The sequence below is a fragment of the Hemitrygon akajei genome, chromosome 7 (genome assembly GCF_048418815.1).
Source record: "Hemitrygon akajei chromosome 7, sHemAka1.3, whole genome shotgun sequence".
NCBI lineage: Eukaryota > Metazoa > Chordata > Chondrichthyes > Myliobatiformes > Dasyatidae > Hemitrygon > Hemitrygon akajei.
Window position 1 is genome coordinate 26564139 of NC_133130.1, and position 25656 is coordinate 26589794.

At 39.2% G+C, this 25656-nt stretch overlaps 1 protein-coding gene across 9 annotated transcripts in view; it reads right to left on the reverse strand.

Moving 5' to 3' along the window:
- birc6 (baculoviral IAP repeat containing 6) overlaps positions 1-25656 on the reverse strand; it is a 246679-nt gene that overhangs the window by 72389 nt on the left and 148634 nt on the right. For all 9 annotated transcript variants that reach the window (XM_073050528.1, XM_073050534.1, XM_073050532.1 and 6 more), the window contains 7 exons: positions 23777-24572; positions 22148-22291; positions 16034-16163; positions 13655-13786; positions 10751-10918; positions 5633-5806; positions 1393-1589 (listed from right to left, as the gene is read on the reverse strand). In XM_073050528.1, coding sequence (XP_072906629.1) covers positions 1393-1589; positions 5633-5806; positions 10751-10918; positions 13655-13786; positions 16034-16163; positions 22148-22291; positions 23777-24572 — 1741 coding nt within the window. The remainder of the gene's footprint in view (positions 1-1392; positions 1590-5632; positions 5807-10750; positions 10919-13654; positions 13787-16033; positions 16164-22147; positions 22292-23776; positions 24573-25656) is intronic.

Sequence of the window (25656 nt, forward strand, 5' to 3'; positions counted from 1 at the left end):
GAGAGCTGGCCAAATTATTTCCCATTCTGTATTGAATTAATACTTAAGAATCTGCTGAATATAGAACTCAAACCAGACTTTATTTTCAAATATTTGCCCTGCACTTGTTCATTTAACACAATCCAAACAATGCAAACTCGGTCCATGAATGCCGCAAGAGCACAGAGTTAATATTTGCTGATAATTATTGTGAAATTGGCTGTGTATTTACTATCAACATCTAAAGTCAACTGTAAGACTACCTTACCATTCGATTTTCAACTTGAAATGCAACTAAATTCAAATAGTTAAATGATAGTAAATTCTGTCATGTAGTTGGTTTAATAACTTATGACAAATACTGAACTCAAACAAGCAGAATTAGTAATTTCTCAGTTTAAACAGATATTCCTCTCAAGGCTCAAACTCTTCTGGCAATCATAAATTCTATAATTTCTGCTTGATCACTTAAATCCAGTGCACTGAATGAAATCTCAGCTGTCCTACAATTTAAAGCCCTCTGATTAAAAGATTCACTTTACCATATAGGACCAATTTAACATTCAAAGATTCAAACATATCAAAAGTGTTTCACTTCAACATTGCTCTAATATATTTGTACAATTTCATTGACTCAAAAACTTATGACCAGCATTGAATTGCATTCTATCTTTGAATTGATAATGCCCCTTTCTACAGGGAATCAAGTGGGGACCATCATGATGCTATCACTTAAGAATTCAGGGGTAGACAGCAAAAAGTCAACTTGTAGCGTGAGCAAACTATGACAAATGAACTTGAACCATGTAGGAATGAAGGGCCAGGATTGAGCTGTTTCAACCAAATTCCCAGGAAAGTATTTTCTACAGAATAGTTATTTTGCTGATTAAACACTTCAAAAAACTGGAACATGTTGAAACTTCTAATGGAATGGAACAGAGCATTTTGAAAAAACAATAAACCAGCTAACAGTCATACAGCAAAGCCACTTATATCAGGATTCGTATCACCAGCCTGAACAACTGCTTAATTTCACCTTCACAGGTTCATGCTGTGTAATTAGCTTTAAACCACACCTATCCTGCTCATAGGGATGCACGACTCTGAACTTTCTCTCAAACCTCATTCAGGACTGTTGGAACTAGGTTTCTCTTCCCCTCCTTCCAAGGGGCATAGTACCAGGGATCATCAACTGGAAAGATCAACGCCTATATTCTATGGTATTATCACTATGTTAGCATGCTATGCCAGTATGGCATTCTGCAACTGGAAATGGAAGCTTTTAATCAGACTGGGTAAAGTCATAAAACGGGTATGTTAATTCCATTTGACATTTCATTTGAACAACTGTAACTTAATTGGCATCTCAGATGAGTGATAAATGATTATCAAATACATTAGCAAATATCTTACTTGCTGGATAACATCAGGATACAACATCGGCAGCCTTTCAGCTATGAGTGCAAGCCCACCCATGCCAGCAAACACTTGCAGAGGAGACTGGATAGGGTTAGTTTCAAGCAAAGATTCATCCAGGGCACTATCTAAGCAGTCATCACTAGGTTGCAAGACTTCATCTTCAGGGCAGCTGGTCAACCCATCTCCGAGTTCTGCAAAAATATTAAATATAAATAACAAATAAGGGAAAATCTGCAGATGCTGAAAATCACACACACACACAAACAAACAAAAAACGCTGGTGGAACTTAGCAAGCCAGGAAACATCTATGGAAAAGAGTACAGTTGATGTTTCAGGCTGAGCCCCTTCATACAGTCGACTGTACTCTTTTCCATAGATACTGCCGGGCTTGCTGAGTTGTTAATATAATTTTATTCATTAAGAGGCTAGTCAAGGGAAGTTTATAGATAATTTACTGGCATTATAATAAAGAAGTCACAGAATAGAAGAGGGGGTACATCAGGGATAAATTTAAATACATCTAGAAATCAAAATACTCAGTGAAAACTCGATTATTTTAGGATGTTTCCTTTTAATGATATAATTATAGATTGAAGATGGAAGCTATATTTTAGACATAATTTTAAGTACTTCCAGTTCCGTGGTATGAATCAGATATCATTCATCAGAGGATACCAAATTAAAAAAAAAAACAATTTAAAACAGTTGAAGGAATCAAGGATCCAACTTCTTAAAATTTTGAATATATAAGCTCCAAATTAAATTTCATATATCTCACATATAAATGTTGTTTATTTATATGCATAACTCATCTGTCACAAAACTTGCTTGAAAATTATCTAATTCTTCACATAAGTAATCAAATTGTAACACACTACAGAAAAATGTTACAACTAAAATATCTTTTTATATTACCAATGTGATTATACAGTATAGCGCTTCAAAAGGGTGCAAAAGGGAACAAATGCCAAGCCAAGCAGGGGAGGTTTTGCTGAGGCTTTATAAGGCACTGGTGAGGCCTCACCTTGAATACTGTTACAGTTCTGGGCTCCCCATCTAAGAAAAGATTGCTGCCATTGGGAGGGTTCAGAGGAAGTTCACAAGGTTCTGGGAATGGAAGGGTTTAATACATGAGAAATGCCTGATGGCTCTGGGTTTGCACTCACTGGAATTTAGAAGGATGAGGAGGGGATCTAATTGAAACTTTTCGAATGCTGAAAAGCCCAGACAAAGTAGTGTGGAATGGATGTTTCCCATGGTGGGAGTGTCTTGGACAAGAGGGCACAACCTCAGGATAGAGGGGCGTCCTTTTAAAACAGATGCAGAAACATTTCTTCAGCCAGAGGGTGGTGAATTTGTGGAATTTATTACCACAGGCAGTTGGGTGTATTTAAGGCAGAACTTGTTAGGTTCTTGATTAGACACAGCATCAAAGATTATGGGAGAAGGCCAGAGAGTGGGGCTGAAGATGGGAAAAAAAAAAGGATCAGCCATGACTGAATGGAGGAGCAATTTCAATAATTTGCATGCTTCAGATTGCCAACCATGAAACAGGCTGCTCCACAAATATGCACCTTCCAGGTGAAGCAACACTTCACCAAGAAATGTCTTGGGGTCATCTACTGTATCTGGTGCTCCCGATACAAACTCCTCTACATTGGTGTGACCTGATGTAGACTGGGGCACTGTTTCGTCCAACACCTCCACTTCACCTGAAAAAAAGCAGGATTCCCAGGTGGCCAACCGTTTCATTTCTTATCCCTATTCCCATTCTGATATGTCGGTCCATGACTTACACTTCTGCCACAATAAGACCACACTCAGGTTGAAGGAGCAACACCTCATATTCCATTTAGATAATGTTATGGTGAGCCAAAACAACAAATCCCAAGCTGTCTTTCACTAATTGATCGTGTTCCAATCAACGTCATCTTTTCTCGGGTAAACAGGCAGCCTCCAACCTGATAGTATGAACATCGATTCCGCCAATGTCTGGTAATTTTCCCCCCTCCTCCTCTCCTCTTCTTCCATTCACCTCTCTGGCTCCCCTCTTACCTCTTCTCTTCTCTCCACCCACCCATCATCTCCCCTGGTGCCCCTCCTCTACTTTTCTGCCATTGTCCACTCTCCGTTCCTATCAGATTCTTTCTTCAGCCTTTTTTTTTAACCCTTTTCCCACTTAACACCTCCTAGCTTTTTACTTCATCCCCCTTCCTCTGCCCACCTGGCTTCACCTATCACCTGCTAGCTTGTCCTCCTTCCTGTCCCCTACCTATTTATTCTGGGATTTTCCCCCTTCCTTTCCAGTTCAGGTGAAGAGTCTCAGCTCCAAGCATCGACTGTTTATTAATTTCCATAAATGCTGCCTGGCCTGCTGAGTTCCTCTGGCATTTTGTGTGTGTGTGTTGCTCCACCAATGTATGTACAGGTTTTACTGCTCTTAGCCTATGCTTCATGACATTGAAGATAATGAATCTCTATGGTTTCTGAAACTATCAGAAATTGTATTCAGCTTCTATAACAGCACATTTTTAATTCATTGAAAATAGGTGTTGCCAAGAATCTCATTCTGTAAGTTCTCATTGAGAAACAACGAGACTGAAATGGTTCCATATCCTCTTATGCAGGCATCAAGTAAATCCATCTGGCCCATCTTTGTTTTTCTTTTTACAATATTTTTATTCAGCCCATCGAGTTCGCTCCACCATTTCATCAAGGCTGATCCATTTCCCTCTTTTGCCTTCTCCCCATATCCATTAATGCCCTGCCTAATCAAGAATCTATCAACCTCTGCCATTGATATACCCAATGACTTGGCTTCCACAGCAACCCGTGGCAACAAATCCCACAGATTCGCCACTCTCTGGCTAAATAAACTCTTCATTTCCATTCTAAATGGATTTCCTCTGAGGCTATGCCCTCTTGTCCTAGACTCCTCCACTATACGAAAAACCCTCTCCACATCCATTCTATCAAGACTTTTCAATATTCAATAGGTTTCAATGAGATTCCCCCTCATTCTTCTGAATTCCAGTGAGCACAGGTACAGTGCCATCAATCGGACTTCATATGGTAACCCCTTCATTCCTGGAATCATTCTCATGGATTTTCTCAGAACCCGCTCCAACGTCAGCACATTCTTTCTTAGATTAGGATCAAAAACTTCTCAGAATACTCCAAGTGAGGCCTTACCAGTGTCTTATAAAGCCTCAACATTACATCCTTGCTTTTATATTCTAGTCCTCTCAAAATGAATGGTTAACATTGCATTTGCCTTCCTTCACACCTTGATTTTTAATTTTCTCTCCATTTAGAAAATATGCTATTCTATCAGAAGATACTGTCAGCCACTGCAGCACAATGCCTTAATGGATTCAACACATAAACGTACATGCTGAAAACTGCACATCAGCTGAGAAATTTAAATTCAGTTACTTAAATAACATTGATTAAGCAAAAATTAAATCAGCAGTGGTGATCAAGAATCTACTGGATTGGCACAAAAGCCAATTTGGCTCTTTAAAATCCTAAGGAAACTGCTGCTCTCATTTGCCTGAGCTGTATACAACTTCAGATCCACAGTAATGTGCTTGATTTTTGAAATTAACTACTTCATTGAACTTAATTCTTCAAGACAACCATTGTCGCAGGACTCTACAGAGAGTGGTGTGGACAGCCCAGCGCATCTGTGATGTGAACATGCCACTCTTCAGGACAATTACAGCGACAGGTGCATAAAAAGGGCCCAAAGTATCATTGGGAACCTGAGTCACCCCAACCACAAACTGTTCCAGCCACCACCATCAGGGAAATGGTATCCCAGCATTAAAATCAGGACCAACAGGCTCCGGGACAACTTCTTTCACCAGGCCATCAGACTGATCAATTCACACTGACATAATTTATGTCTAAGCTATATTGACCGTTCTGTTGTACATCTTACTGCACATACTATTTATTACAAATTACTATAATTTGCACATTCAGATGGAGATGTAAAGATTTTTACTCATGTATGTGAAGGATGTAAGAAGTCAATTCAATTCAAGAAGGTGGCTCACACTTTCTAAGAGCTCAGTAAAAGCACTCTTGCCAGTAACACACACACCCTCCACAAGAATTAGAGACAATCTTTTGCCAGATCTGGGACTAGGTGAACCAGAGAGGCAGAAAACAAAAGAGACTTCATAGCCATGTAAAATAGGTAGTCAATGAATAATTTAAAAAATATACCTTTATCTGTTCGAAGACGTTTAAATGAGTCTGTTTTTGACAATCCTTGGTCACAGATTACTTTAGAGCCTAGCTTGACGGTCAAATCTATTGACTGGTAGCCTTGAGGGAGTTTGCGATCATACAGAAGTGTTAGCAACTGAGCCAGAGTCACCTCTGCTGGCAGTGGTTGACCTGGAAAAGAAAAGGAGGTTATCTTCAAGAACTTAAAAATCAATTATTAAATTTATTACAAATCTTGCATTCAAAAAGAACAAAGCTCCTCTTATTCAGTCAAAATTACAACTTTTAAACCTATGAACACATACTTGTTAGTCAATTCAAACAAACATCCACCCTCGTTAGCTTAACAAATTAACCATGAAATAACGCGGCTCTCTCCACAACAGCAGATTAACTGCGTAAATCATGGCAGAAGGTTCAGATTAATGTGTGTTGAAGTGGTAATGTCATAGTTCTTTTACTGGTTAGTAATCCACTAACATGAAATAACTACACAGAACATTGGCAGTTCAACTTCTTTTCATTTTTTAAAACAAATTCTAACATCCAACATAATTATCATGAATCTGTCAGAAAAAACAATCAGTTCACCCCACAAAATCTGACCAGTTTGTTACTCAAATGCCATCTCCAATTACTCTTGAATTCTTCTCGAAATGGATTAGTTGCATTAAACTGATACCCCAAGTGACTTTGCAAAGTCCTCTGTAGCCAAGGTTATCAGATATGTCCCATTAAGTCAACCATCAACTGCTCTCAGACTTGTCTATCACAATCCCTGGATATATCTCTCTAGGTCTGGTGAAAAGGAAAATATAGCATCTCTGATTGGATAAAAGAAATATTAAATGGATATTTCCCCAGTGGTCATGATTTTATAATTACAACCTTTCTGTCACATGTTAATTTACAATCATCTTCAAAGGAATAATCCCCTCTTCTCGTTCTGGATTTGCTTCCATTCCAGTTTTGCAGCCAATTATGAATGAGCTGTAAATAGCAACTTCTAAAGAAGGGCAAGTTGTTGGCCAAGAGGATAATATGTGAGGTGGTGCATGCCCTAAGCATGAACTCAAGGTTCTCAATACTGTACCAAATGCTTTTTCCACTTTAAACAGGAATTACCAAAGATAATGCATCAAGGAGGTCCTGAGTTACTTCAAGTCTTCTCTGTTCACCTCTTTGCAATACAGAACTCAGTATATTTGATCTTGCGTCTACTGTCAAACGTACAAATCGTGTGGATCACCTAAGAGCTGACTGAATGCAGCTTGGGCCTTTGGCTGGGAAAGGACACTGGCAATGATCCCTTAACCTTCCAATGAATTTGAAGTCTGTGGAGATAGAATGAGTTGCTAGACGTAGCTCAAATACCACTCATAAATTTGCTGATCATACAACCATTGTTGGTAGAGTCTTAGATGGTGACGAGAAGGCATACAGGAGCGAGATGTGCCAACTAGTGGAGTGGTGTCACAGCAACAACCTGACACTCAACGTCAGTAAGACAAAAGAGCTGATTTTGGACTTCAGGAAGGGCAAGATGAAAGAACACATACTAATCTTCATAGAGGGATCAAAAGTGGAGAGAGTGAGCAGTTTTGAGTTCTTGGGTGTCAAGATCTCTGACAATCTAACCTGGCCCCAACATATCGATGTAGTTATAAAAAAGGCAAGACAGTAACCATACTTTATTAGGAGTTTGAAGAGATTTGGCATGTCAACAAATACACTCAAAAACTTCTATAGATGTACCATGGATAGCATTCTGACAGGCTGCATCACTGTCTGGTATTGGGGGGGGGGGGGGGGGGGGGGTGCTACTGCACAGGACCGAAATAAAGCTGCAGAGGGTTGTAAATTTAGTCAGCTCCATCTTGGGTACTAGCCTACAAAATACCCAGGACATCTTCAAGGAGCGGTGTCTCAGAAGGGCAGCACCATTATTAAGGACCTCCAGCACCCAGGGCATGCCCTTTTCTCACTGTTACCATCAGGTAGGAGGTACAGAAATCTGAAGGCACACACTCAGTGACTCAGGAACAGCTTCTTTCCGTCTGCCATCCGATTCCTAAATGGACATTGATCCTTTTTCAATATATATTATTTGTTTTTTTTATACAATTTTTAATCTATTCAATACACGTATATTGTAGTTGATTTACATATTTAATATCATTATTTATTTTTTCTTCTATATTCTGTATTGTACTGAACTACTGCTGCTAAGTTAACAAATTTCACGACACATCCTGGTGATAATAAACCTGATTCTGATTTCCTTTGCCAAGTACAGGGTCGTCCTGTCAGAAGGCAACATGATAGGACGATTTATGGCTGTTTATGGATCTTTGTCTTGTAACAGTTAACTGCAAAGCTCTTCCTTTTGTATGCTTCAGAGAATGAGTCAACATGGTTTAAAAGTTGCTTCCCCGTGTGAAGATACAAGTATGGCTGGCATAATGAAGCTCAACTACTGAAGTTCAGATTACCTCAAATTTGGACTGCCCGTACACGAGAAATTTGTTGGAAGTAACATTATGCCAAGAAAAATTTTTTTAAAGCATTCTGACCATGACAGTGACAGTGAGCTTCACTGAGATTGGCTCATGTTGGTTCTTATCAGGTCATCATGGATCAAACACAAAACGAGCAGCCAAGCTTGTGGATAGTGTGCCACAATCCCTGCTTAAAGGCTGAATCAAGGTAGTATACTGGCACTACCTCATACACATTTCATGGAAATTGTCACACTAAAGACCACGTTCATACCTCTTGATTGGGGTTCTCAAACTGGGATCCATGGACACCTTGGTTAACAATAGGGGCTCATGGCATAAAAAAGGTTGGGAATCCCAGCTCTAGATGGAAGAAATCCAAACTGCAACTCAAGAGCAGCTCTTCAACCACTGGGAGGAGGCAGTTCAGAAGAACTTATCTGTAGTTATCAGTGTTGTCTTCTTTCGTGAAGATGATCAATATTATAGCATATATGGTTTATTGGTATTTCCTCCTCATTCCAGATGTAGACAATGAGATTATGGTTTTGTGACTGAAGCTCTTCACCACTAAGTTTAGGATTTCAGATTTAGCACTATGCGCTTGAGACACTTTGCTATTTTTCTAGCTGCGTCAGGGTGTTTGACATCATAGATCAGGAGTGACAACAAGACTGGTCTGAAAAGAATTTGCTGTAAATTAGTGCCGAGCGTCAAGAGTAAGATATAGGCTGAGGGCTTTGAACCTTCCTGTTTGCAATGATTGCCAAACTCTAATAAGTTAGTCCATTGCTGGTTCTCAGTGGGCTGGGCTGGGGGTCTTGTGGGTTTGGCTATAGATGGCTTTTCATAATGTTGAGGAATCCAGTTATGTCATGGTTGTCGGAGTTGACAAGATTCCTGCACTCTCTTCACTGCTCATCTGTTCTTTAGGTTATCGATTTTCACCTGGACCTCTTGTCTTTAGGTGCCTGTGGTGTAATTTTCCCCCACAGTTGGGGAACAGAGGAGCTACTAAATCCAACAACACCTCATACTTGCAGCTAATTAATTAGTTCCTCGATCTCCAACTTACAATATTTTCATCAAAAGTGCCCCGGATCTCCTCTGTAGAGATGCTTAGAATTTTTTAACAACAGCCAAATATGGCAGATGTCATGAAGGCCAATTAAGTTGTGGACACTTTACTGCTCCTGTAGACTGGACATCTATGACTTACTGCCTAATGCAAACCTTATCTGGATGGCCCTGGTGAGTTCTGACATTGAGTATCTTACATCTTGTTGATGTTGATGACTGGAGAGCAGGTTGATACAAAAAAATATAGTACCATGTAATAATACAGGAGTCATCAGTAACTGCCACAAGATAGAGGTATTATAAAAGTTCTGGTCTCTTGTATGGAACATGTTATAATCTAATAGGTGCCAGAACTTTAACTGGGGCTATTGTCATATTGCCTTGATTGGCTGGAGCTAGGGGTCAGGAATGTAACTAGAAACATATCCGCAGTTCAGGAATGTGGTTAAATGTGCAGCCAAACCAAGGAGTGGGAACAATAAGTACCGAACCAGGGCAGAGACTGCAAGTTTAATTGGAAGCTAGGAAGCAAAGGAGAGGGGCAGAGACAGGTATGAGGTTAATGCATTTCAGGACATCAAATACTCGAACAAATGGCAGAGAAAGCAGGAGTGTTGATGTACACAGGGACAAGTTCATACTTCTTTGAAAGTGATGACAAATGTGAAAAAAAAGGTAGTGAAGCCAGCATTCAAGTTTACTGTCATCTGACTGTACAAATATACAACCAAATGAAGCACGGTTTCTTCTGGACCACAATGCACCCACAATACATATATTACAAACAAAATTTTACCACAAATATTATGAAATACAATTCAAAATGTATGTAAACTGTGCAGAGGTAAACAATAAACACAATAGTAACGACAAACAGCTCACTGCCCTAGTGACATGATCGCGGTGGTGGCAGGACATTCATTAGTTTCACAGCCTAGAGGAAGGCAGCAAACATTCAGCATCTTGGCTTCATAGACTGAGGCACTGGGTAGAAAAGTTGATCTGCTACATTTCAGGAAGAATGTGGCAGCATTAGAAAGAGTACAGAAAAGATTCAGTACGATGCTGCCTGGAATGGAGGGCTGTAGTTACACGGTGAGATTAGTTAGGCTGAATTTATACTCACTAGAAGTAGGAAGCGGAAGGGAGACCTTATAGGGATTTAAGAAATTATGAGGGCATAGTTCAGAGTGATAGAGTCTTTTGCTTTGGGTGGGGAAGTCTTAAACTGGAGGGGATAGATTATGATGGAATACAGTTAAAGACTATCTGGGGAGTCTTCACAGAGAGTGGCAGTTATATGGAACAAGCTACCAGAGGAGTGGTTAAGGCAGATGCAATTACATTTTAAAGGCAATTGTACAAGTATTTGGAAAGGATGGGAGAAAAAGTCTACAGACCAAATGTAGGCAAATGAGATGAGTACAGATGGGTATCACAGACAGCTTGGGTGAATGGCCTGATTCTATGCTATACAACCCTAATATCTAAAGGGTTCCAATGCCTTATTAATAACCTTCTTGTAGTATTTACTCACCTTGTAAAAGCCTGTGATACAGATGGAACACAGGGACACTAATTGTTTTATTAGTAGATTCTGAAGAAGAGGAAGCCGTTGCCAATTTATCAGTCATCACTCTTCCTCTCCTGGATGGTGGTCGTGGGGGCGTAGATGAAACAGCTCTTTTTGACTGAGACTTCAGACCTGTTAAAGTATGAAACAGTGTAGAGCCAGTGACACATACTCAAGATAAATGTTCATTTATTTTAAACCTAAACAGCAAGTTACAGAGCATGCTTACTAACAATTATGGAAGCAGTAATCTGCTATTGTTACTATTTGATGGTATAAAAACAAAGTCCAAACCAACAAACAAATTTCAATATTCATGAGATAACGTAAATGTTGATGTGCGGAGAAGCAGTACCAGTCAGAAAGAAGCAAATTGATCCAACGTATATTCCACACAAGTATTTTGAAAATTAGCAAAATTCCAAAATTAAGACTGATGTATTCTAATAAACTAAACCATTAAAGCACATCTTCTCCGTAGCAATCAAACAAAACAAAGGAGACACAAATTAATGGCATGTCAACATGAAAATTGAAGGTTAAAATACTGAACTGTTGTTACATATTTTCTTGCACCCAAATTAAAATGAAAGTCTGTTTAATTAAAAATTAAGTTCCAAAACTTGCACTCTCCAAGATAAATTGAATTTATATGGTATTCATAGAATGTATCAGCCTGGTGCTACTGGAATGCATGTACAAGAGGCAAAATTGCCGAAAGCTGAAGTCAGGATCCAATTTTTAAAAAAAATTTACAAGTGCACAATGTTGCATGGAAGAAAAAGTTCTGGCGAATTCAAACACATCAACTGCAGAGGTTTTCTTTTATATGAACCATGTCCAGTAAAATCTAACCCAGAGTGCAGAGGGCACGACCATGTAGTCCCAAAGTCATATTTAATATTTTCAATCAAAGATCATCAACGTAGCAGGCAGGTGCTCAGTAAGCTTTGCTTGGATGAGAAAAGCGCAACTATCACACTCCCCATGGATCTCCCTCCTGGTACTTATCATTGCAAGTGGACCTCACCAGTGATCTCCCTCCTGACGCTTACCCTTGCAAGCAGAATAAATGCCACAGCTGCCCCTACACCTCCTCCCTCACTAACATTCAGGGCCCCAAACAGTCCTTCCAGGTGCTTCAGCTGCGAGTCTGTTGGGATCATCTACTATATGCAGTGCTCCTGGTGTGGCCTGCTGAATATCAGTGAGACCGCTTCACCAGGCACCTTTGCTCCATCTGCCAGAAAAAGAAGGCTCTCCCGTTGACTACCTATTTCAATTCTACGTCCCATTCCGACATGTCAGTCCATGGCCTCCTCTACTGCCGTGATGACGCCACTCAGCTTGGAGGACCGACACCTTATATTCTGTCTGGGTAGCTTCCAACCAGATGGCACAAACATTGATTTCTCGAACTTCAGGTTATTGCCTCTCCCTCCTCTCCTTCATTCCTTCCCATTCCCCTCTCTCACCTCCCCCCTCCTTTCCTCCATGGTCTTCTGCCCTTCCCTATCCGACACCCCTTCTCCAGCCATTTATTTCTTTCACCAACCAAATTCCCAGCTCTTAATTCACTCCCTCCCCGGTTTCACCCATCATCTGCCACCTTGTACATCTTCCTCCCCTCCCCCCATCATCTTACTCTGACTTCTCCCCTTCCTTTCCAGTCCTGATGGAGGGCCTTGGCCCGAAATGTCAATTGTTTACTCTTTTCAATAGATGCTGCCTGACCTGACGAGTTCCTCCAGCATTTTGTGTGTGTTGCTTTGGATTTCCAGCATCTTCAGATTTTCTCATGTCTGTGTGACTACCACACTAATACAGAAAATATCAGAGATTGATGAGGAAATAAAATGGTTCGGAAAATGTCAAATGCTGCTCTATACTCAACTGCCCACATTTGCTGCCAGTCAGTTGCATGAAATTTGCTTGATGAAAACCTACTTGAAAAGAGGATGTTAAAGTTAAAGTCTATCCTGAGTCTTATAGGCTCATCAGGATGGTGCTTATGCCGGTTTCCATGGCGTGAAGTGACTGAGAGTACCAGATTCCTCCCCCCAGATAGGAGGCCAGTCTATCGCGAGGTTAACCCCCAGCATTTTGCTGGTACCCACTTTCAGCTGAGTGGACTAGAGCATTGTGTGGTTAAGTGCCTTGCTCAAGGACACAACACGCTGTCTCGGCCGAGGCTCGAACTCACAACCTTCAGATCGCTAGTCCAATGCCTTAACCACTTGGCCACGTGCCACAAAAGAGGATGGGAAAAAGGAAATTAACCCACAGATTGTGACTGGGTAACCTGGTTTATAGTGAAGTGCCCACGTCTGCAAAAATCAATGAAATTGAACAAGGATTATTGCATCAATGGGCCTGTATTTTGTGTATTGGCATTTTACACTGAATTTATAAGACCACAAGACATTTATGTAGTCAAGCAACCTCAAATTAGTGCAGGAATCAAACTAAAAGAATTTGCAGGATAGCAGGGTCAGTCAACATGGCCACTTTAGTTGTTGACTAATGCAGAGGACTTATTTGAAGACCATAAAGCCTAAATCAAATCTATAGTAATATAATACAGAAAACCTATGCTTTAAACACTAAAACCAAACACACGCTTCAAACAAAATTATTTCACTAAAATCTATTTTGATGGCTGAAACAAACTCTGTTAAAAAGGCCAAAGTAATAATATTTAATCTACAACAAGAAACACTACACTCTAAATCCTATTCACAATTACTCTCTATTCCAAAATCAATCAAAAAATCACTGAACTCTTTCTCTGGCTATCTGAAGGGAATGAGGGACTCAAAACAATGAAGCAAAGTTACGTGATCCCACATGAATGTCAACATTAATTACCTGAGGCAACAACGACACTGTAGTTGTCCTGGAACCCATTGTCATTCTTCAACTTGTCCTTCTCCTCCTGGTTCCTTTTCTCCTTTTCCTCTTTTTGCTCACTAATCAATTTAGCAGTTATACTTGGTGTATCTAATGTGCAAACAAAGACAAAGCAAAAATAGATGTCAAGACAAACACTCCAATATCTATGAAAAAAAAATCTCTCTACTTCCAGTTACCATTAAGAAATATCTGCAATTAGTAAATGTACATGCGATATTGAAATATGACCTTTTGGATACAAATAATTCGTCCTTCAATCTTACTGCGGCACAAGGCACTAATGCTTCCCACATTACATCTTTTATTCACTTAACGGGCACACTCTTGTATTGCAGGGAAGGGCAAACTTTAAAGAATTGTTAAAGTTGATCAGAAGTGGTAACATATAAAACCAGCACTGGATATTAACAAAGTAGAAGTCAACCACACTGAAGCCAGCAATCCGTAATCCGGTTCTACCACTAGTTCGGACATAATAATTTTTGCTAGCTAAATTTCAAATATCCTGCGTCACTGCACAAACCTATTGCCACCGTTTTGGTGGCCCCATTAGCAGACTCAGCTGTTGGCACGGTCTTTAAAAGAAGCAAGTCATTCCTCTGTTATTCTGTATCGATATTTATAACCTGTGTTTATCACTCTCCAGTCATGTCTTCATTGAATAAAGGAAGTGCTTCGCATGGTGCAAAGTGCAAACACCATATTTTATTTATACAAGGTGCAATTTCTGAAAATACTCGACAGTGGTGTGTCTGTGAAAAGCATATGTGACTTGTATAAAATTGGCCCTTCCATAGTTTATGATATAAAGAAATAAAAAGGAAAAATTGCTCCAGTTCTTTACTGACAGCGAATCAAAAAAAATGTGCACAAGGAAAACAATTAAAGATGGAAGGTGTTCACAACTAAATAAAGTTCTCATAAAATGCTTTAAACTCCATGTCAGCAAAGGTGTAGAGCTCTCAGGAGAGATGGTGAAGGAACAAGTGAAATTACTTCATGAAGAATTCGGACTGGATTACGAGTGTGATTACAGAGAAGGTGGCTTCAGCACTTCAAGCAGCAACAAGACAAAATTTCATGCAGTGCCTGGTGAAAAACAGTCAGCAGACACGGAAGCAGCTGCGGAGTTTGTTGATGAGTTCACTAAGTTAGCTTCTGATGAAAAATTTAAGCCCCAAGCAGTTCACTTGCTTTTCATTTGTCGTTTCTTTTTTCGTTATTCACCAACTTGCAGTATTTACAGAGTACTTTAAAGGTAGGGTGAGGTGATCAAATGGGTTAGAGGTGCTTGTTTATTTAATCCTAACCTAACTACCTGTGATTTTACAAAATCACTAATCCAACACTGCACAGGTCCCAATCACTCCAGATTTGTGGTGGTCAACCTGTATTATCAACTACTGTATTCGTATTTCATAAAATTTGCAGAATTTGCTCTACGTTACTTAATTCAAATGAAAAGACCACTAACCATTAAAAGTCTGAAAGAACACGTTCCCTTGCAATTATCTGGTGCAACATGGAAAATGAAACATTTAACACTTCTGATTGTTAGCATAGTTGTACAATCTATGGATTCACTTTTCAAGGACTCTTCATTTCATGTTTTGATATTTGAGTTTAATTATCTTTTCATCTCTTGTAGTTGCACAATTTGTTGTCTTTTGCACATTAGTTGTTTGTTCACCCTAATGGATGCAGTCTTTCTTTGATTTTATTATGGTTCTTGGATTTACTGAATATGCCCGCAAAGAAACAAATCTCAGGATTGTATATGGTGATATATATGTACCTTGATAATAAATTTACTTTGAACTTTATTAGAATTACTACACTAATTGATAAAGAAGAGTATGTTTCTGTTAGCATGGAAAATGGAAAGGCATCCAATAGCGACAGAGTAAATCAACATTTCCTACTTCTGGTGAAAACACGAGCACAGAAATTAACAAAATTAAAATCACCACCTTAATGATATTCTATGGCCCACCAGCATTGATCAAGTATAGCTGTAAATGCAAGAAAAATTCTACATTTCTATTTTAGCAATTTCAGGTTTTTTTTACTTAATTTGTAAGAATGCAATCTGTCACAAGGGTGAATATATACTAACCTAATTATTTACAGTCTTGCAAACAATGTATGAAATTAACCACCTAAGCACATCCAGAATGAATCATTTCTTTATAATCTTCTACATTATAGTAATTAATGGAATTTATAGCAAAGCTCTTTTTGTATCAGGGACTTAAATGTCACAGCTACATTTTGGATTAACATAATTTTACTAGTTTTTGCAACAAGAACGTTGCATCAAATAAATTTACCTACCTGATACACGGTCCAAAACTTCTGCTAATGTAGTTGAAATTGGCAAATGAAGAGTTCGATATTTATGCCCAGCTCCATACATGGGATGTTGAATCACATGGCTAGTGGCATTAATTCGACCTTTATAAAGCTGTAAAAAAAATCACAGATCACAATTTTGTTTTAAAAAAAGCAACTCCAAGTTGGATATTATACAAAGAGTCCAAGTAGAAATCGACAAGTTAACTCAGTTTTGAGACTGCCTGCCCAATGAGAACTTGAAACACACAACGGTATTAAATCTCCAGGGCCTGAACAGACGCATCCAAGGAAGTCATGAAAAGTCAAGGATCCATGGCAGAGATCTTGGTAACTTCATTAGCCACAGGAGAAGTACCAGAAAACCAATGCATAGCTAACATTGTGGCTTTATTTCAGAACAGCAGCAGTGTTAAGCCTTACAGGCTGGCGAGCCTTACATCAATGGTGTGCAAGTTACTGGAAAGGATAGGGAGAGACAGGATTTATTTCCATTTGGAAAGGCAAGGGCTGACATGATTTTCCACCTTTCTGAATTTCATGAATTTTACAGTGATTTTGAAGAGGTGATCAAGAGGACAGACAAGGGCAGGATGGCAAATTACTCTTGTGGACTTTAGACAAGGTCTCACATAGTAGTCTGCTCCAGAAAGTTGAATCAAATGGGATCTAGGCAGATTCGGCAAACTGACTTGGTGGTAGGAAACCACTAGGAGGTGGTAGTGTAGTGTTTTTTCCCCAGATTGGAATCCTGTAAGCAGTGGTGTGCTGCAGGGTCTGACACTGGGTACTTTGTTGATCATATATAGTGATGATTTGCATTAGAATGCAGGTGACATGATTAATAAGTTAGCAAATGACATCAAAGATGGTGGGATATCAGACAGTGAAGAAGGATGTTGACTTGTCATTGAATTGAATTGACTTTATTTCTTACATCCTTCACATACATGAGTAGTAAAAATTTTCACGTCTCCATCCAAATGTGCAATCATAGTAATTTACAATAATTTATAATAAATAGAACAGTCAATGTAACATAGAAATACACTCAAATCAGCATGAGTTAATCAGTCTGATGACCTGGTGGAGGAAGCTGTCCCAGAGTCTGTTGGTCCTGCCTTTTATGATACTGTACCATATGAACTGAGAAAGTGAACAAGGGAGCACCAGATGAAACTTAACTCTGACAAGTGCAAAGTGTCACATTTTAGGAAGTTAAAGACATCCACTGCAAACAGTAGGACCTTGGGGAACAGAAATAGCTTGGAGTACAAGCACAAAGATGCCTAAAAATGGAATTTCTGGTGACTACACCAAAGAAAGGAAGTGATTTAGTCTGAGGGGATGCAGAATGATTCACAAGGATGTTCTCTGGATTGGAGAGTTTGAATTATCAGGAGACATTAGAGAGATTGGATATTTTCCCTGGAGTAAAAGAGGTTAAGAGATGATATGATAGGATGCATATAAAATTATGAGAAACAATCAGGTAGACAATCAGTTTGTTTTCTATGGTAGGATGTCTAGAAGAAGACAGCATAGATTTAAGTTGAAAGAAAGGTGGTTTAAAAGGGATCTATGGGGTAAACTTTTCCCCATATGATCTGGAGAGCTGGTGGTGAAGGTAGGGAAAGTTACATTTAAGAGGCATTGAGTACCTGAATGAGCAGGGCAAAGAGATATGGAATTAATGGAGTAGCATACAGTAGATTGGCATGATGGTTGACTAACGGGCCTGTTTTGATGCTGTACAACTCTCTGATGCATTTTGCCAAAAGAATGAGAGGCAACACAGAATAAAGCAAACAGTTCCACAGCATGCGTCGGAGTGAGCAGATGTCTTTGTGGGTGGAGGTGGGAGGGAAGACAAGTAACAAGGCAGAATGAAAAAACACTTAACAAATCCAACGCAATGTTGGGCTTTATGAGGAGACATACAATATAAAAGAAGGGAAGTTGTGCTAAGCCTTTATAAAAGATTTAAAGAGGACCTCAACTGGAGTAACTGGGGTGTTACATTCACAACTGCCACATTTAAGGATTCATAGCCATTACTGAGAGTCCAAAAAAGATTTACAAGAATCACCCCAGGATGAGGAACTATATGAACAAAGATTGATCAGAGAGCTCTAAATAGTTTTTTTTTGAAACAATGAGGCAGGATTTGATACAAATATCTGAAATGCAAGGCTGTACCTTTGGTAGAGTCAGAGGACTAGAGATCAAAGAAATATAATGAAAGGGAAGTGAATTAAGATCAACATGAGTAAAATCTATTTGTACAATGTATGATTAGGATTGGAAAGCATTATCTGCAGATCTGATGGGAGCAGGTATTATCATTTTTTTAAAAAATCACCCACTTTTTACATTTATTCTTTTCTGCTTTCCATTTTACAGATTCATTGTGCAGCTCTCCATTCTGCAACCCCCATCCCTGAATCTTGTTTCCCTATTTTTTCCTCACATGAAATGTCACTGACCAAAAACATTTATCCTCTCTACATGGTCTAATTATTTCTAGTACTTTGTGTTTATATTTTACTATTAAGGGAACTGAATTGAAGAAGGTAGTGTCCTCTGACTCAAAAGTGCAGAATAAAGAACACAAAATGTTTGATAGCTTTGTTAACCAAATGTAACAGTTAAAGTCAAGGAAAAACAATGTCTTTCAATCCTAAGGCACTACTATCTAGTTCCTAATTTGACTGTGTTGATGAACATATAGTCTAAGGAAGCCACCTAGTGGATGCTTCCCTTTGCAAGAAACAAAAACAGGTGTACTCTTATTCAGCTGTAATGACAGGTGATTAATGCAAAGTGAATTGAACAAATTTAATTTCACAAAAGTTCCTGTACTTTTCATTATGAATTTACATCCATTGTTGATGCACTATCAAAAACAAAATGATCTGCTTTCCTACAGGACAGTGGCTTAGATTAATAAAAATGTATGAAGTTCTGATTTTATTACTTACTTGACTAAATATTTTTTTATTCAGCTACTTGTGGAGTTCAGATCATTTAAGACATTGTTGATGCTGATCTATTTATTTGCTCCATTTAAACATTATCCGACTTTTAATAAATTAAAAAACAATAAGTAAATAGGAACATTAAAAGGCCAACAGGCTCTTTCCTGTTTAGTCACTCAGTATGATCACACCTCTCCTCTCAGCCTCAGGTCACAGACTCATTAGACAAGTACATCCCTTTGGAAAAGAGCTGAAAAATTTCCTCAGCCAGAGGGTGGTGAATCTGTGTAATTCATTGCTGCAGACAGCCATGGTGGCCAAGTCATTGGGTATATTTAAAGCAGAAGTTGATAGGTTCTTATAAGGGCATCAAAGTTTATGGGGAGAAGACAGGGGAAACAAGATTGAGAGAGATATTAAATCAGCCATAATGGAATGACGGAGCAGACTGGACAGGCCGAATGGCCTAATTTTACTCTCATGTCTTGTGGTCTCGCCTGCACTAATTTCATGGCACTCAATTCTCCAATACACAAATGTTCTCTCTTTAAATATCTCTAATGATCAAGCCTCTATGAACCTTTGTGGCAGACATTTCCAGTTCCATAATTTTGTGAAGAAATTCCTGAACACTTCTTATATATGTAATTCTAAAGAATTAGCTACTCCTGACAGACAACCCTCTCAAACTAGCAGTTAGCCAGGGCCTGCTCCAAATACGAGCAGATGCTTTCTTAAGGAAGACAGAATTCTGCACAGTATTCCCAATGTGGCTTTGCTAACATCATAAACAATTGAAACAATATTTCCCTACTTCTCAACTCCAATCCCTCTGTAAAAGAGGATAATTTGCCATTTGCCTTCATTATCACTTGAAGTACCTATCACTTTATGATAAGGTATGCACAAGGACATTTAGATGTCTCTGAACCTTAATCGTAAACACAAAGTATACTACAAATGCTGGGGTCAAAGCAACACATACAAGCTGGAGGAACTCAGCAGGTCGGGCAGCATCTGTGGAAACAAGCAGTCAACGTTTCGGGCTGAGACCCTTTATCAGGACTAGTCGTTTCCATGGATGCTGCCCGACCTGCTGAGTTCCTTCAGCTTGTTGTACGTGCTACTCTGAACCTCAGTCGTTTGGTGTTTTCTTTCTTGTGGCCGATTGGCAGGTGGGTGAACTGCGAAGGGGTGTGTGTTTTTGAGTGTGAGGGGGCAAGGGGCCGAGAATATATGTCATTTGCAAATTGTGTTTCTTTTTGTCTTTCTTGCTGGGGCGTGGGAAGTTGATGTATTTTCTTTCAACAACTCCTATGGTCTGACTGTATTTCGTGGCTATCTGGAGAAGACAAACATCAGAGTAGTATTGTACACGCATACTTTGACAATAAAATGAGCCTTTGAACCTTTGTTCACTAGTATCGTTTCCATGAATACAATGTATGGTTGAATTTACCAAACACTGCCACACCTAAGTTATAACAGATGGCTTCATGGTCATTTGGGTTCTTTCCACCATTCTGCAACTCTATGGCTGATCTTCCACCTCAGCATAATTTCCAACACAATCTCATCTCCCTCCATAGCCTTAAACTATCAACTGTTCATTTTCCTCCATAAATGCTGCCTGACCCACTGAGTTTCTTCAACAATTTGTGCATTGATTCAGAATACTAGCGTCTGCCATCTCTCCTGTGCTTTTTTTATTTCCACTGTATCCCGAGTAGAGAATACTTAAGGTTCACTAATCTCAAAGGAACTTCTTTCTCAGCTGGATTCTGAATAACGTTTCTAATCTAGGTTGCTGGTCCAAGACCCAGTCATTTCAGTAAGCGAAAATGTCCTCCATGAAGACTGGCACAAAATCATTAATTCCTTTGCCATTTACTTATCCCCTCTTATAAATTTGCCAGTCTGCTATAAAAGAGCCCACATTTCTACTCACTGCTACTTTATTTTTATAAAAGGTGTTAATGTTTGTCTTTATGTATCTCACCAATCTAAATTTATATTGTACATTGCCGTATCAAATCCTTGACCCTCTACAGAACTCTTAAGTTTTCTCGATCCTTAGGTCTACGATTTTTTGACAACTTTAAATGTTTCTTTTGATTTAACACCACCATTAGTTTATCAGGTCACCCACAGATAAACTACTTTCCAACTTCTGTGTCCTAAAAATTGCTTTGCAGCATGTGCATTTTTCTTTAATTGCCTGTCCTGTCATGTTTTAACATCACCTCCCAATCTACCGCAACCTTGTTTCTCAGATTCGAGTTGTGCATCGACTTGTATCTCTTTCAACCACAGTTACAAAACAAAAATTAAAAAATATCTTTTCCTAGATAATTCCTTCACATATTGATCTGTAAAAGCTTAAAGTCTCCTGTCAATACTATAGTACCTGTTACATATACTGGATTGGTGAATATCATAATTTGGTGACTTTTCTGCAAACATTTTAAGCTCTTTGCTATTTCTAGCTCATCCTTAATCAATCTATTTCAGTATCAATCTATCATGCCAAGGTTACTAACCTCTTCCCTTGCTATTAGCGTACCACTACCAGCTTTTCCTTTTTGCCAGTCTTTCCTTGATGTCAAATATGCTAGAATATTTAGTTTTGATCACCTTGCAGACACATTTCCATAATAGCAAAGAGATTACACTCACTCACTGATATTTGTGTCATTTACTCTGCTGCAAATGCTAAAAGCATTCACACACAAGTGCTTTTAATTCTGACCCTTTAACTGTTTTTTCTTCACCATTCATTACACTTATACTTTCTGAAGATCCCCACCTGAAATTCCCTTTGAAGTTCACATTCCCCTGCTAACCCAGTTTAAATCCTCTCCAATATCACAAACAAAGCAAGTGGAATCCCCTTTTCCTCCTCACTCCATAGTCTAAATATTATCGCTTCCTTTGTTTAATATGCACATCTAATCTGGCTGAACAAAACTCAGAATAGATTAAGGGCCTTAACCTGTCCATTTCACTCCAGTTCATTCCAGATGCTACCTGACACGAATCCCCTCAGTTTGTTTTCACAGACTAAAAAAATGCATGATTATTTTGATAAACTTTACAGATATATGTCATTTGTACTTACAGGGCAAGGGGAATGAAGAAACACGGTCACTTTTTCATCTTCCAACATCAGCTGCAAGAAAAGCCTCCTGATAAAACCAGAGATATTTCCCGATGTTGGGATATTTGGCCGCTGAGGTGTTGACTGGAATAGTTCACATAGAACCTGAAAATATTTGAATTTTAAATTAGCTTTTGTCTATTGATATTTGTTGTTAACTGCCATTTGACAAAGTCTGACACAACATTCCAGCCTTATTCGGCAAAATATATTGAATTGTGTTTAAGTAAACAAATTAAAAATGAGATTATACATTTATAAAGATTAAAACCTCAGTTTTCACTACTGAAATTTCACTGAGTCTCAAACATCTGTGTAAAAGTTGAATAAGAAAGCTCAAAAAAATTAAGTGACAGATGGTGTTGCATCTATTGCAATGCACTATCATCCAGCCGGAGGTTGCAGTCTTTTGATATCTGACAGAATGTAAAACTCGACTGCCAGTTTCCTTCTCTCAAAGTGCCAGGACATCAGAGAATAGACACTGTGCACTGTGCCACCCAAGTTCCAATGTGCTGATCAGGCTAGAGGCAGGCTCAGTCCAGTTATGACCATTTCCATAGCAGCTTTCAGGGCAGAGTACAACAATTCAGAAAAAAAATGATCAACATCCAAAAATCCTGCTTCATCTTCAAGAGCTTGGAGATGTATCAGAGTAACAAACCATTAGCACTCTCAAGTCTCCATTCAGAGTTGGCCTTAGTTGGGAAAGAAAAATGAGATGAGGTGGGGGTGGGGGAATTAATCCAAAACTATAGAGGAATGAAACAATAACTTCTACTTGCTTTTCTACACTATTTGCCAGTGGTACATGGCCCTAGATGTCATCTGATGACATTCAAATTTGTTTTATCACTCATTCCAGAATGGAAAATTAACAGCAAAGATGAGGTATTGAAGAATACTAGCACGTGGAATCAACAAGAAAGAATTAACTGTACAATTTTAGCTCTGAAAAATGTCTGAGTAATTTAATTAGTTACGGTGTGCAGAACTATGGTGGTTAAGTTGCTGTACCACTATCCAAATGCTTGGAATAATGACTAGACAAACTTCAGTCCCTCTGTAGAAGTTGGAGATTGTAAATTCAGAAAAATCAAATCAATCTGATACAAAACACTAATCATTCATTGTGACCAGAAAATTCATCTGATCCTCCAGCGAACCTTCATCCTGAGCTGGTCTAGTCTATATACAATAAGGCCCACAGCCAAGTAACTGGTTCTTACTAGTTCTGAAAGTGACAACAAGATCACTCTGGCTGGGACATTTAGGGATCATGAAGAACTTACAATCAATCATAGAAATAAGTCACCAATACTTATTATCCTGGCTAAGGCATGGATAATTGACCGAAATAAGCTCTAACATGAATATCATTTGCACCAAAACATTTAGAACAAGATAGGGTGGGAAAGTATCTTCTTTTCATCCCTGGGGAAAATTTCACATTAAGCCAGGCATAAAAAGTTGCAAATACAATAAAAGGTTGCTCCATGACTCTAATTCAGTCATATGTTATTTATATGCTTCAGACAATGTTTCAACTATCAACTAAACGTAGCAAACAATATACTTTGTTGACATTACCTGAGCCATTAATTTTTGATTATATGGATGACAAGAAATGCACTGCAAGAAGAATGCCACTGTTGAGTTTTCAATTGCTGTTCTCTGCTGAGTGGTTAATCCCACACCTGCGGGTGAAGAGGCAGAAGGAAGATATCTGGAACCAATATGATGGGACCCATTCTGGTGGTGGTGCCCAGAATTACTGCTACTACTAGAATGGCACAACAAGAAGAGGAGAGCAGTCCATAAGGGGTTTACTTCAGGTCCTCCTAACCAGTCCTTCATGGTGTGGCTGTTGCCGACTTCAGTTAGAAAACGGAGAACAGGAGCCACCAGGTCAGCTGTGATGGGAACTTTGCTGATTGCACGTTGTTGTGAATGATGCCTTTTGTTTCTGTCCGTGGCAGCCTCCGCAGAAGGCATTGCACAATCCAAACTGGAAATATGATTGAAGCAGAAACCGATTAAGCTCTTTACAAGCATTGAAGGTAAACCAGATTCCAAGAGCTGTTTAATTGCTTCTGGAGACTGGGTTGCCGCTGCAAGTGTAACAAGATGGGATTCATTTAGTGCAATTGGTGCTTGTGCATTCTTAGAGTCATCTGTTAAACCAGAATCCAGATCCTCTTTCTTGCTGTCATCAGTCATTGAAAGTCTGTGTTGCATTTGTATAGGAGGCAGATTGATGCCCATCCAGCCCATGAGCAAAGAAAAGTAGCTTGGATGGATATGACACATGGAACACAGCAGACTGTCTACAGCTTTCTTCAGAACCATGTTGCAAGGAAGAGACATGGACCAGTTGTACAGCAATCTAAAGAGACGGAATTTGTAATTAGATCAGTAATAAAATTGCAGCGGTGAAAAAGTGTGACTACAGTACCAAAACATATTCAGACCTGCAAGTACAACCATAGAAACATCATAATAAGTACAAAAGAACATTTAACTGTGTTCCTAAAGATTGGAAATAAAATGAAACAGAAGTTGTAAATCTGAAATAAAGGCCAGACATTCTCAGCCTGTCAAGGAGCGTCTGAAGTAAGTGCAACAGTCATAATGGGAAAGGAAGGAAAACAAGTTAGCATCAAGATCTTCCCTACATACTACTTCCCAACTTGTGTAAACCTTCATCAGTTGATAATTTCCAATACTATTTTAAAACAAAACATCAACCATTACTTCACCAGATCACAGGTAGCAGAACTTTCAAAGTTTAAAAATTTTATTATTTTGTCACCATCAATATTAACATATCAACTTACAAACTACATGACTCCTTGAACTTGCACTGCGATTCCACAGGAGCGCAGCTGATCTAACTTACCACAGTTAGCTTTCATTCCTTGCTTATTCTAGAGCGAATCAACACAAAACAGGACCTTCAACCCAAGCCTCATTTGCCTGTATTTTGGCAAATATCCCTCGAAAACTTTCCTTTCCCTATAGCTATACAATTTTCTTTAGAACAAAGATGTTCTCCTCTTTCAAAAAGGGCTTCCCTTTCTCAACCATCAATGCTGCCCTCAACCGTTTCACACATATCTGCTCTAACCCCATCTTTCCACCAACCTACAAGGGACAGAGTTCCTCTTGTCCTCACCTACCACAGCACCAGCCTCCGTATCCAGAACTTCTGGCACTTCCAACAGGATCCCACCACCAAGCACATCTTTCCCTCCTCCTCGCTTTCTGCTCTCTGCAGAGATCACTCCCTACACGACTCCCTTGTCCATTCATTCCTCCCCATTGATTTCCCTCCTGGCATCCTTGCAAGCCAAGTGAGGCAAACTTCACTTGAGTGTCTGATGTGGTCCTCTACTGTGTCCAATGCTCCAGGTGTGGCCCCCTGTAATTAGTGACACCCGACATGGACTGGGTGGCTGCTTCGCTAAGCA